Source organism: Saccostrea cucullata, unplaced genomic scaffold (genome assembly GCF_032062105.1).
Source record: "Saccostrea cucullata isolate Sc308-1 unplaced genomic scaffold, CSIRO_AGI_Scuc_v1 ctg126, whole genome shotgun sequence".
Taxonomy (NCBI): domain Eukaryota; kingdom Metazoa; phylum Mollusca; class Bivalvia; order Ostreida; family Ostreidae; genus Saccostrea; species Saccostrea cuccullata.
In genome coordinates this window covers 228,255-242,508 of record NW_026928905.1, presented here as the reverse complement: position 1 = coordinate 242,508, position 14,254 = coordinate 228,255, and the positions used below count along the sequence as shown (strand labels likewise).

At 34.9% G+C, this 14,254-nt stretch overlaps 1 protein-coding gene across 1 annotated transcript; it reads right to left on the bottom strand.

The window, feature by feature from the left end:
• Positions 1–9,612: 9,612 nt before the first annotated feature.
• Positions 9,613–12,997, bottom strand: LOC134279124 (M-phase inducer phosphatase-like). Its single transcript, XM_062761475.1, has 9 exons — positions 12,950–12,997; positions 12,694–12,858; positions 12,330–12,392; positions 12,013–12,162; positions 10,686–10,841; positions 10,476–10,574; positions 10,117–10,238; positions 9,892–10,009; positions 9,613–9,769 (listed from the first exon to the last, which is right to left on the bottom strand). The coding sequence occupies exons 1-9, from the start codon at positions 12,974–12,976 to the stop codon at positions 9,635–9,637; spliced, it is 1,035 nt and encodes a 344-aa protein (XP_062617459.1). The 5' UTR covers positions 12,977–12,997; the 3' UTR covers positions 9,613–9,634.
• Between the last annotated feature and the right edge of the window lie 1,257 nt (positions 12,998–14,254).

The window sequence follows — 14,254 nt, the reverse complement described above, 5'->3', positions numbered from 1 at the left end:
GCCACCTTATTTTGTACATCAGTAGGGGGACCAGAGGTAACCTTATATTGTATATCAGTAGGGGGACCATATGATACCTTATATTGTAAATCAGTAGGGGAACCAGGGATCACCTTATATTGTACATCAGTAGGGGGACATCAGTAGGGGACTTAGAGGACACCTTAGGGGGACCAGAGGTCATCTTATATTGTACATCAGTAGGGGACCTGTGGTCACCTTATATTGAACATCAGTAGGGGACCTGAGGACACTTATTATTACACTTTACATCAATAGGGGGACCAGAGGTCATCCTGTATTGTACATCAGAAGGAGGACCAGAGGTCACCTTATATTGTACATCAGTAGGGGGACTAGAGGACACCTTATAATGTACATCAGTAGTGGGACCAGAGGGCACCTTATATTGTACATCAGTAGGGGGACCAGAGGACACCTTATATTGTACATCAGTAGGGGGACCAGAGGACATCTTATATTGTACATCAGTAGGGGGACCAGAGGGCACCTTATATTGTACATGAGTAGGGGGACCAGAGGACACCTTATATTGTACATCAGTAGGAAGACCAGAGGTTACCTTATATTATACATCATATGGGAGACAAGAGGACACCTTTTATTGTACATCAGTAGGGGGATCAGGGTTCACCTTATATTGTACAACAGTAGGGGGACCAGAGGTCACTTTATATTGTACAAAAGTAGGGGACATCAGTAGGGGGACCAACAAGGGGTCACCTTATATTATACATCAGAAAGGGGACCAGGGGTCACTTTATATTGTACATCAGTAGGGGGACCAAAGGACACCTTATATTGTACATCAGTTGTGGAACCAGGGGTCACCATATATTGTACACCAGTAGGGAGACCAGGGGTCATCTTATATTGAACATCAGTAGGGGACCAGAGGACACTTAATATTACACTTTAGATCAATAGGGGGACCAGAGGGCACCTTATATTGTACATCAGTAGGGGACATCAGTAGGGGAACTAGAGGTCACCTTATATTGTATATCAATAGGTGGACCAGAGGTAACCTTATATTGTACATCAGTAGGGGGACCAGAGGACACCATATATCGTACATTGGTAGGGGGACTAGGGTCACCTTATATTGTACATCAGTAGGGGGACATCAGTAGGGGACCTAGAGGACACCTTATATTTAACATCAGTAGGAGACTTCAGTAGGGGGACCAGAGGTCATCTTATATTGTACATCAGTAGGGGACCTGTGGTAACCTTATATTGAACATCAGTAGGGGACCTGAGGACACATAATTTAACACTTTACATCAATAGGGGGACAAGAGGTAACCCTGTATTATACATCAGTAGGAGGACCAGAGGTCACCGTATATTGTACATCAGTAGGGGGACTAGAGGACACCTTATAATACACATCAGTAGGGGGACAGAGCCTTCAGTTCAGTTTTAACGTTCGTTACTAGGTGGACCAGAGGTAAACTAATATTGTACATCAATAAGTTGACCAAAGGTCACCTTATATGTTATTTCATTATGGAGACTAATGGACATCTTTATATTGTACAACAGAAAGGGGACCATAGGTCACCTTATACTGTACAAGAGCAGACGTCAGATTATATTGTACATCATAAGGGGAAATGGAGGTCACCTTATACATCAATAGGGGGTCAGAGGTCACCTTATGTTGTAGATCATTATGAGGACCTTAGGTCACTCTATATTTTACATCACAAGGGGGACCAGAGGTCACCTTGTATTGTACATAAATAGGGAGACCAGTGGTCCCCTTTGTTGTACATTTTTAAAGAAATCAGACATAAAAAAATTATATGAATGCAGATAGAAAAAGCATCAACGATTTTAGACCCGTCTTAACCAACAGACACCTTAAAAGAAAACAAGGGCGGACCAGAGGTTACACATAAAATTGCATATTAACGAGATGCTAGAGGTTTACTTAAGAACACGACAAGAGGCATATGGATCTTATAGATTATCTGAACATCTTGTAAAACTTTAAAACTTTCATTTCAAATAATCGGTAATAATTAGCAATAATTAGTAGTGCTCATTGACCACAAAAACCCTCATCCTGAGGTCATATATTTCACAATTTTGAAAAAAAGTACCATTGTTCATAAAAAAATAGTTTATACCAAAGAACAAATTTCAGCAATAATTCAATTACAGTATTGTCTACAAATTACATGGTACCCATGAGCCAGGGGCCTTGAAATTTATAATTCTGGAAGACGCTCCCTTGCTTATCATAACTATATGTAGTTAGTTTAATTAATATCCAGGAGCAGAGAGGAGAATTTTTAAAGAATTAAGGGGGCTGGAGGTCAACAAATTAACCACAAAATAATCATCAGATTTAACTTATTATTTTAGATACGGTATTATAAGCTGTCAACTATCATTTGGCAAAGGAAATATTCATACATTTTAGTTTTAAAATTTGATCATTTTTGTATATATTTATATGGAGTTCTTCTTTTAAAGGAGATCAAAATAGTCTGAAAATGGCTGCCACCCCCAGCCTCTTTAATGAATTTAAACTTTACAGTTTATATAGCCCCAACGTAACACCGGAACCCCTTGACCTTTGGGTCACGAATTTCAAAACTTTGGAGATAATACCCTTCCTCATCACAACTTTGCATGTAGTTAGTTTGTTTAATATCTAGGGGCAGAGGGAAATATTTTCAAAGAATAAATGCATTTCATAAATTAATATAAATTTTTATAACCCTGTCCTAATCCCAGGGCCCCTGACCCTGGGACAATGAATTTCACAATTTTGGTAGATCAGTCAATGCTTATGTTAATTATGCCAACAGTTTGACGGCTTGATGCCAATGAGTAAAGAAGATTTTTAAAGATTTCATCAATTGTAGTAGTTTCGCCCCAACCTTCTTGCCTTAGGGGGTGGAGGGCAGGGACCACGGATTAAAAAATCTCCCCTTCACCCATAGATGCTTTATTCCAAAATTGGTTGTAAATGGTTGAGGGATTACAGAGAAAAGCTGAAAATGTTCGAATGTTAACGCACAATGCACAGCGCACGACGCCAGAAAAGAAAACTGATCACATGAGTTGATTCAGGTAACCAAATAAGAACTCCTTTGGTCTCAATATTTATGTAAAATATTAGGTGTCTTCTGGTCTCCCTTTTGACTTACAATATAAGATGACCTCTGGTCTTCTTATTGATGTAAAATAGTCTTCCGGTTTTTTTTATTGTCGTTCAAAATAGTGTTATCATTAGCTTTAATGATGTACAATATAATGTGACCTCTTGTTTCCCTACTGATGTACAAATTACGAGGGCTGTTCAATTAATAATGTCCTGAACTGTATGACATACAATACTAAGCTTGAATTTTTCACATCATTGCATCTTTAATGAATTTATAACAATTGATATGACTACTTTTCATCACATAGTTTAATGGTGAGAAGCTGGAAAACAAGGGTATTCGAGACACTGCATTAAAAATGAATTGTTAAGAATCAGTAAACTAGAGTGAAATTAAACCGCTCATCAAAGCTGCTGTAAAACTTGTTAAGAATCCCAAAGAAATACTCACTAAAATATGTAAAAATTTAGTGCAATCAATGTCTGTTTTATAGACAATTGAGCGGGTGAATTTCAATGATAAAAAAGATATATCATGGGCATCAAAAATGGATACCGTATTTGCAAACAAAAATTAAACAAATAATGTACTGTTTGCCAAATTTCAACAAATAATCACTGATGGTGTATGATTGACTATACGACACATAGCAAAGAATGGAGGCGTACAAGGCGAGGACAATCCCCCGCTCTGAAAAAAGACATTTCTCAATTCGAAAAGTAGTATTTTTTCAAAAATTTATGGTTTATATAATCTTTTACATATCAAATTCTGTATTTTATTGTTTTAATAATTTATGAATAATTTATTTGTTACTCATGTTTTTAAGACATTTGAAAACCAAAAGAAAAGAAAAAAGCTTCATGTATGATTCCCCTTACTGGTCCCCTACTGATGTACAATAAGAGGTGACCTCTGGTTCCCCTACTGGTGTACAATATAAGGTGTCCTCTGGTCCCCTTCTAATGTAAAATGTAAGGTGACCTCTGGTCCCCCTACTGATGTACAATATAAAGTGACCTCTGATCCCCTTACTGATGTACAATATAAGGTGACCTCTAGTCCTCCTTCTGGTGTTAAATATAAGGTGACCTCTGGTCTCCCTTTTGATGTACAATATAAAGTGGTGTCTGGTCCCCCTACTGATGTACAATATAAGAAGACCTCTGATCCCCCTTCTGATTTTAAATATACACATACAAATATATATGTAAGATGAACCCGGTCCCCCTGCTGATATACAATATAAGGTGGCCTCTGGTCCTACTACTGATGTACAATATAAGGTGGCCTCTGGTCTCCCTTCTGATGTAAGTCATAAGGTGACCTCTGGTCCCCCTTACTGATGAACCATATAAGGTAGCCTCTGGTCCCCTTACTGATGCACAATATAAGGTGACCTCTGGTCCCCCTTCTGATGTACAATATAAGGTGACCTCTGGTCCCCCTGCTGATGTACAATATAAGGTGACCTCTGGTCATCCTACTGATGTTAATTATAAGGTGACCTCTGGTCTCCCTACTTATGTACAATATAAGGTGACCTCTGGTCCCCCTGCTAATGTACAATATAAGATGACCTCTGATCCCCCTTCTGATTTTAAATATACACATGTAAGATGACCCCTGGTCCCCCTGCTGATATACAATATAAGGTGGCCTCTGGTCCTACTACTGATGTACAATATAAAGTGGTGTCTGGTCCCCCTACTGATGTACAATATAAGATGACCTCTGATCCCCCTTCTGATTTTAAATATACACATGTAAGATGACCCCTGGTCCCCCTACTGATATACAATATAAGGTGGCCTCTGGTCCTACTACTGATGTACAATATAAGGTGGCCTCTGGCCTCCCTTCTGATGTAAGATATAAGGTGACCTCTGGTCCCCCTTACTGATGAACCATATAAGGTAGCCTCTGGTCCCCTTACTGATGCACAATATAAGGTGACCTCTGGTCCCCCTTCTGATGTACAATATAAGGTGACCTCTGGTCCCCCTGCTGATGTACAATATAAGGTGACCTCTAGTCCCCCTTCTGGTGTTAAATATAAGGTGTCCTCTGGTCCCGCTACAGATGTACAGTACAATATAAGGTGACCACTAGTCCCCGCACAATATAAGGTGACCTCTGGTCATACTTCTGATGTTTAAATATAAAGTGACCTCTGGTCCTACTACTAATGTACAATATAAGGTGACCTCTGGTTTCTCTACTGATGTACGGTACAATATTAGGTGACCACTAGTGCCCGGACTAACGTAAAATATCGGGTGACCTCTGGTTCCCGTCCTGATGCACAATATAAGGTGTCCTCTGGTCCCTCTACTGATGTACAATATATATAAAGAGCCCTCTGGTCTCCCTACTGATGTACAATATAAGGTGTCCTCTGGTCCCTCTACTGATGTACAGTACAATATTAGGTGACCTGTAGTCCCCCTACTGATGTACAATATAGGGTGACCTTTGGTCCCCCAAATGATGTACGATATAAGGTCCCCCTTATTGTGTGCAATAAAAGATTACCTTTGGACCCCTAATTAATTTAAAATGTAAGATGTCCTATGATCCCTCTGATGATGTACAATATAAGGTGACCACTGGTCTCCCTAATGATGTAAAATATAAGGTGGCCTCTGGTTCCCCTGCTGATACATAATATATGGTGTCTTCTGGTCCCCCTACTGATGTACAATGTAAGGTGATCTCTGGTCCCCCTACTGATGTACAATATTAAGTATGAGGTTACCTCTGGTCACCCTTTATTACTTTCACGTTTCTGTTAATATATATATTCGAAAGTTAATCTTTATAAAGTTATAAATATTATTATTTTGGAGTAAGACAAAGAACATTGTCTATCATATAAAATTCAATTAATATAAGGTGACCTGAGGTCTTCGTATTGATATCGATGAATTTACTTTTGTGCCTTTAATGCCTGAAGAGTTCCTAGAATGTTTTATTACTCCGCAAAATGACGAACTATTTGCGGGGGACCTCAGGTCCTAGTTGAGCGTACGTTTTATCCTTCTGCCTCTGATGTTTCGGAGGTCCTTGTTTGCCCTGCTCCAATATTTTGTATTGTTTAATGAACTTCTGAGCTTGAATGTATACTGTTCATAATCTCCATATATTTTACATTTTTTCAGTTCGTTTAATACACTCTGTTTTCACATGTACTTCAAGATATAAATAATTTCGGCAACAATGCTTTGAATTCAGATATAAAAAGAAATGCTGTTCTTGCTGATTTAGTGATATGATGAGTTTAAATAATGGAATGCTAACATTCATACTCGTATAACAACAAAAGCAATGGGGTTTTTTTTTTTTTGTTCAATACCTCGAGAATTGTTCACATATATGGAGACGACATTGCTTGCAAATGGATGGCTGCAATTATAGTCCTATACTCGGCACTCGGGGCTGTTCTAGGCAAAGAGAGATCTTGCAAGAACAGATACAAGGAGAAAAGGAATTTTATCGTATTTTTTTTAACTGCCTACAATATGAAAATTGTTTTTAAAACTTAAACTTTCGTTCATGTAGTGTAAACCTGCAATCTCATTCTAACTTGTTAACAAGTCCATGATGTTAACAGCTCTATAATTGCATTACCATAAGACTGGCTTAATGTCTGATGCAATATCTCCAAATGTTCAGCTTAACCTAACACATTCGTTATCAGGTAGAGTTGACCCCACACCTGATTTTAACTGTGCAATATGTCTAAAGCCAGAGGAGATGCCTATTATAAGTAAAAAAAATTCAATATCTCTGATTTTTTTTTACTCTGGATTACATTTTAATATTTGTGATGTCAGATTTTCAAAACTTTGTCATACTTAACAATAAAAGATAATAATATATTGTAGAAAACATTGACCTTCTTATTGTTTATTTATTTATTTATTCAAGAAAACAAGATGGAAACGGTAAAGCCCATATTTTGATCTTTATCATATCCATGTTAAATGCGGAATGTCTAATACGGTGACCTTTCAGGTATTTCCAGCAAACTCAGCTCAATCTTTCCATTCGTCGGAAAGACCCCGAGTAAAGGATATTGATAAATGGTGGTTATGAATGATCATCTTCGTATACTATCTACACCTGTAATACTATATCAATATATAGAGAATAATACATACCCTTTTCCATAATCAGCCCTCGGGCGGCTGATATTGGTGTCTCGGGCTGATACAGGATGTGATATGGAAAAGGGTATGTATTATTCTCTATATATCTGTACTTTTGAAGATTGAAAACAGGGTCTGTGGGTACCAAATTTTATAGTTTTCACCCCAAACTTTGTAAGATGATTTTAAAACAAATACTCAATAATAAGAGGAAACTTCTCTTGAAATTCATTTTTATCAAGCAACATCAATGGAAGGCTGCAAATTTAAGTCCTGTACTCGGCACTCCGGGCTGAGAGGCATTTTGCCAGCAAAAACACAATGTGAAAATATTCAAAACGTAACTGCCTCCTATATGAAAAATGTTTTTAAATTACACTTTCATTCATGAAGTGTAAACCTGCAATTATGTTCTATTCGAAACTGAGTTAGTTGCATTACCATAAACACACAGATAAAGGCTTGTTCAATGTTGAATGCTAAATTGTCTCTTAATTTTTACTTTGAAAATTAAACATCATCCATTATTGGGTAGAGGTGACCTCACACCTGGTTTTATCCGTGCAGTATGTCTAAAGCCAGAAGAGATGTCTAATATTATAAGTAAAAAAAATTCAATAGCTCTGAAATTTGATTCTGGGTTACATTCGAATATTTGTGACGTCAAATTTTCAAAACTTCGTCATACTAAATGAAAAATATAATATATCGCAGAAAACATTGACTTTCTTATTTATTTATTTATTTATTTGTCTATTTATTTATTTGTCTATTTATTTGTCTATTTATTTATTTATTTATTCAAGTAAACAAGATCGAAACGGTAAAGCCCATATTTCGATCTTTATCATATCCCTGTCAAATGCTGGAATATGACACAGTGTGACCTTTCAGGTATTTCCAGCAAACTCAGCACAATTTTTCCACTCGTCGGAAAGGCCCCGAGTAAAGGATATTGATAATGGTGGTTATGAATGAAATTATCTTCGTATACTATAAGGCACTATAGTACTATATCTGATCTTTATCGGTCATCTTAAAATGGATGTGTGTGAAACTGAAGATAAGGGATGAATGAAAGCTGTAAAATTTTATGAATGAATAATTTACTATTCCGTACGCTTATTTACTTAGACGGTAGATACTATATCATCAAACATCGGTATTATCTTTAGATTCGACTTTGTACATTTACATGTACGCAGTGTGTATCGTATCGTATCGTATATGAAGTCATTGAGAAAATTGTGAGCATTTTCTAAAAGTGTTTCAATGACTTAGATGTAATAGTAGTTTAGTTACATATAATAAAATCACATTTTCACTTTCTATTGTGGATAATCTCATTCATTTATTTCTTTAGAGTACATCAAAAGCTCTCTGTTTTGAATCATATATATTTTACTTTTTTGGTCGTTCAACTCTGGTCTTGAAACTGATTTAGATCATTTATAATCCAAGCTTCAAGAGATGACGAAGCCTAAATGTTTGGGATAGGTAAGACTGCGTTATTTAGAGGCATACTAGTTTTCTTCAACCATGAATTCAAAAACCAGCTCACTAAAATTACCTGTTTGAGTTGAGAAATATCCGTAAGTTTGGCAGTACGTATATATATAGAAATTAATAAACGACTTGGATGATGCATACATCATGAATACATAAACAGGTTTGCAGTTTACCATGTGCGTGTACTTCTGATTTAGTCATACCAACGTAAAATTTGAATGTTCGCTGCAGCAATCATGAACAATTAACATCATAAATTATAGAATTTTCTGACCTTTCTGAATTTTCTGATCTTGTTATAAAACCAGTGCTCAGTACCCTTTATATTGATTGCAAAAAGATAAGTGAAAAGTAACAGTAGAGTTTCCATTCTTTAGGTTACGATTTATTATAATAAATATCTAATTAACAACAAAAAATGAAAAATACAATATAAACCTGGAAATGAAAACAAGGATTAACAACATAATAAATTCTTACGCAGAACAAAAACAATAAATTACAGAGAAGTCTTGCATTCGAGATGCTATATTCTCTCAATACAACACTTACTATAATAGAACCATAAATGTAACAATCAAATGAATAGATCTTTCATACAATGTATTAACTTCAGAAAAATACTCAAGAGATACTTACAGTATGTAAAACCTGTTTGGGTAAAAGAAAAATATATATACTTAAATGAAAGTACAATAAATAATCAATATCACAGCTAACACAAAGATTGCAATTACTTAGTAATTAACTTTACAGCCTTTTGTACAATATTTTAACGACAAAGTACAGTTGTTTCAATGTTTTTCGTGTTTTTGATCCAGCAACTCTCTAAAAGAAGAGTCTGTGTGGTCCACTTCTTCTCTCACTACCGGACCAAGACTTAGATTTGGTCCGGAAATGACGTAGATCGTTCGAGTGGTCTTTATGAAGCATTGGTTTATAGTCTTGTGGTGTGCAAAAGTTCTAAAAGAAAAATATAATATAACATTAAGACCTTTTGAAAGGAACACAGGGAGGTGGGTGGGTTTTTTTAAAAATAAGAATGCATACTTATGATTAAAAATAGATTAAAAAATGCTCCTCACCTTATGATATTGGAAAAATGATTTGTAGCCCTCGTGTAACAGATAAATTTCCGGATAGAACAGTCGGGGATAATAATCCTTATTTACCTCACGGTCTGCACTGCGCAGCTTCCGGTACCTATAATTACGTCATAAATTTATCCTTAGATAATCAAAACATTTAAACATAATTTTGATATTTATATTTATCGGGTTTTTTTAAATAAATTTTGTAAAAACGCTTACATTTTTGGTCCGCGCTCTGATGAAAATTCACAGTAAAATATAAGAATATGACGTTTATCATCCAAAGTAGCATTCTCCAGGATATTGGAAATGTCTGTCTGTTTGTAGATATTGTCAGCTGACTAAAAAAAGTAAATTTATTATTGATTAAACGCTGGCACAAACGTTAAATATATGGATTTTTTTATTAGAAAATAGTTCCATAGGCAGAAAAAAAATACATACGTAGTTATGTGCATTGTTATATATTTACAATTAATTGAGCTGTTTCTATTCTTTAGTCTCTGTCTGAATTTAATTTGAATAGTTTTTCTTTATGCTATAAGTAACTTCAGAAATACATGACAGTTAAATCATACCATTACATGACCGCCTTCGTATTCATATGGATATCTGCAGTCAATGAGTCGGAAACTGGAAATGACGTCATTATAACGCCCGCTCAGCAATGCAACCACCTTTAAAACATAATTAAGACATACAATTATTTTAATTAACACTATTTATATTAATTTTTGGACAGAAATTATCTGTGGTTATGTTTTGTTGGTTTCAGTATAAGTATATACCGTATCTCCGGTAATGGTTTTCAGATCACTGTGCTTGCCCCTGATGGTGGGAAGAGAACATTCCTGACTTCCGTCTCCTATAAGGTTTTCCTCGTCCGTCAGCCGCGCAACTGCAGTCTTCACTTCCGTTTCCTCAGCTCTGACGAGAGGAGAGTCCTGCCAAAGGATTTCATTTTTCATTTAAAACACATGCTATATCAATATCATCTGAATTTTGCGATTCAGTTTCAGACTACTATGCTCTCGTATTAGAAATATATATTTTATTCTGTCTGTCTGCTTTTTTGCAAAATCGCAAATCTTCGCAATAACCGTTCAACGGTTGGCTCTAGGGGTTTCAGTTTTCACATGTACATATACATACGTATATCTAATGTCAAGTTCCTTCTGTTTACACCAACATTTTAACCACATGACCTTGAGTTTCACGTACTTTGAAATAATTTCATTTCGGTTATAACTTCTGAATGGTTAGTGCTAGGACTTTCATCTCATTTATCATTTGTGTATTCCTTGAGCCAAAACATTCCTTGGAACCATTATTTTTTATCTCATTGCTTTGACCTTTAAGTTTGATTATCACCTGCTTTTTAAAAATATAGACCTTAAAATTGCTTTCGGAATGTTTGATGTCCCCATCACAAGCCACGGGATTACTGTCCATTCTATTTCTTTGAATAAAATGGACACAAATTCGATGATTTTCAAGAAGAGTAGACCATAGGACTTTCATATTTCATAGATGTATTTCTTGTGAGAAAACCTTTCTTTTGGGTAGCAATACCTCATGACCTTGACATGTAATTTTTTCTACTTTTAAAAACATTGACCATGACCTCAGAACTGTTGGTGTAAGGGTTTCTCATACTTTGATCACTTGTGTTTCCTTAATATGGCAAGAACTCTCTTTGGAGATCAATGTTTTTTCCTCATGACCTTGATGTTTGATTTTCACATACTTTTGTAAAACTTTAACCAATGTCCAAGAGCTGTCGTATGGAGAAATCAGTATTCCAAAACACTTTTTTAAATATAATGTGTATATGAGTGGTAGTTACATTTTTCTTCTTGTTGGTTTTTTTTATTGAGAGAACGATTTTTTTAGGGAGCATATGTCAATTTTTCTTTTTACACGTCCCTCTCTTCGTTTAGACTTCAAAGAACCTTGCATTAAGATGCATAAAATGAAAATTGTTGTAAGAAAATTTCAAACTTCTTGTTGCGAATTTTTAAATAAAAAATTAATTATAAAAGTTATCCCTCCTGACCAAGGACTGGAGATCCTTAATGCCTTAATAATTTATAAAGAATATACTATAATACCTACCTCAAAAGACAAAGACTTCTTTAATATTGTTCCTCTGTGTATAATTTGTTTCTCTCTTCTTGTTTTACAATAAGAGCCATCTTCTCTGTTATAGGAACTTTGTCCAAAGAGAGTACGTCTGGGGATAAGTCTACTTCCGGAATTTTGGTCCTGTTATAAAAGGAAGAAAATGGCTTGATTTAAAATTCATTTGAGTATTTCATAAATAATTAAAAATATTAAAATAAATTAAAAAGCTATTTTTCATTTCTGATAAATTTGGCTCTTAATTTCTATGAGGTATTTTGATAATTTAACGAAAATGGGCTTACGTATGCGTCACGCTGTAATGAAAACTTCGGCGTGTTTTTCAAACCATTGAAGGAAGATTCAAGTTCAATCTGCAAATTAAAAGTAAAATTTCATTTTTCGATCACAATTTTATTTTATTTATTAACGTTTTAGCTTTATAAAAATGAATTATTATCATTTTTATATAAATTTTAACATGAATGACCGTTTGTTCGATTGAATTAAATAACAAATTAAGAAGAATAAAGAGAGAATTTTCGCATTTAAATCTACCAACAAATTGATATGTTCCTGTTTCAGAAAGTCCAAATTTAACATGCGACTTTTTTTAATTTTAAATTCTAATTTAAGTTAAATAAATAAATGATTGTTTAATTTAAGGATTTTTACTTGGTCTGAATCGTCCGTGTCCATTCCTAGACCAGAGTCCTCGTCCATCATTGGGGATAAGAGCGATATATGACCCGGGGCCCTGGAGGGGGTCAGAATGTCGGCGATATCAACGTCCATATCGTCGTCACTGTCATCGAAGTGGAGCTGGCCAAAGGGAGGCAACTGTAAAATTAAAATTGATAATTCAGAAAAAAAATCATAATCTGAATTAACGCTGTGATTTATTTGATAATTATAAAAAAAAAATACTCACGTTTGTTAATTTCTGTGAAAATTCCATGCTCCTCGTAATCAGTGCACCTCTACTAAATAAAGCAATTGATAATTATTTCAGTTGTTTGAAACTTTTTTTTTTTTTTTACAAATATTTACAGTACATTATTCTCATATATGTAGGAATACAAGCATTAGATGAATAGTGAATTGATAATAATTCTATATTTCCAGATTTGACTTATATATAACCCTACACATACTCAAAGGCGTGTCAGGTACTCATCACCTTGGTCATGCTGAGTCCCGCTAATCAAGGATAATTTTCGCACGTTAATTCATTAGCTACCTGTCTGGTAGTATTACACCTGAGAATGGTGCGTTTCCAGAGGTAATAATTACCTTTTTCTAACAGAATGCTCTAGCCATTATTGTCTATGGTAACTAGACGAGAAATTTTTATCCTAGTGCCTCGTAATTAGTCCTGTTTTGACACTAGCAGAGTGGGAAAATTGGTGTTTTATCGGATGAAAACAGATCTTTACCTATTTACGGAAAATTAATTATAATTGATATAACATGAAATTAAAAAAAGCACAAAAACTGGATTTACTCGTTGTAAACAGGGATTTCTGTGCAAATTCTTATCAAACTAAATCATTCAAATTCTTATCAGACAACTTACGTATATTTATCAAGCATTTTAATCTAAAATTGAATTTCTCATGAAAGATTAATTTTCCTCGGGATAAAAATTTACTTACTTTTCAACCAAACGAAAAGATCACAATTAATGAAATTCCTTTCGCAATTAACAATTTAGTTCCCGTAATTTTCAAATTGTCACCATCAATGACAGAGTACATGTACCTATAAAATTCTTTTGCGTCGAGTACTTGTAAATAAAAACGAATCCCTGTATAATGTTCAAGTTGTTTTTTGATATCTTGAGCAATATCCGTTAGCTTATGGCAACATAATAATTGTATTGTTAATCAGCTATAGCTCTGTCGATTTCTTAATTAAACGTGTAAAGATTTCTAGGAAATCGGATTAACGTTACGTGATCATGAACAGACGTGTTTTCGTTGTGTCGTGTAGTCAATGTCTAGTTTATTAAAACAGTATTTATTATGTATACATATATAATAATACGCATAGATACAGATCGACATTAATGAATTATTGCGTCACTGGCAACCATTATTATAAGGTAGACTTTTCAATACATACATACCATGTCACAAGACACTTTAAATCAATAAGAAAAAAAAGATTGAACATTGAACAATTGTTTCTGGAGGGGGAGGGGTAGGCATTCGAATAAACAAATTAATGCACCTTG

What these genes read in the sequence shown, in the direction of transcription:
- LOC134279124 (XM_062761475.1), bottom strand. Translation starts at nt 12,976, where the DNA reads ATGGAATTTTCACAGAAATTAACAAAC. An exon ending in ACACGGACGATTCAGACCAA is followed by an intron (nt 12,393 to 12,693) that starts GTAAAAATCCTT and finishes TTTAATTTGCAG; the next exon opens with ATTGAACTTGAATCTTCCTT. An exon ending in TCAGAGCGCGGACCAAAAAT is followed by an intron (nt 10,010 to 10,116) that starts GTAAGCGTTTTT and finishes ACGTAATTATAG; the next exon opens with GTACCGGAAGCTGCGCAGTG.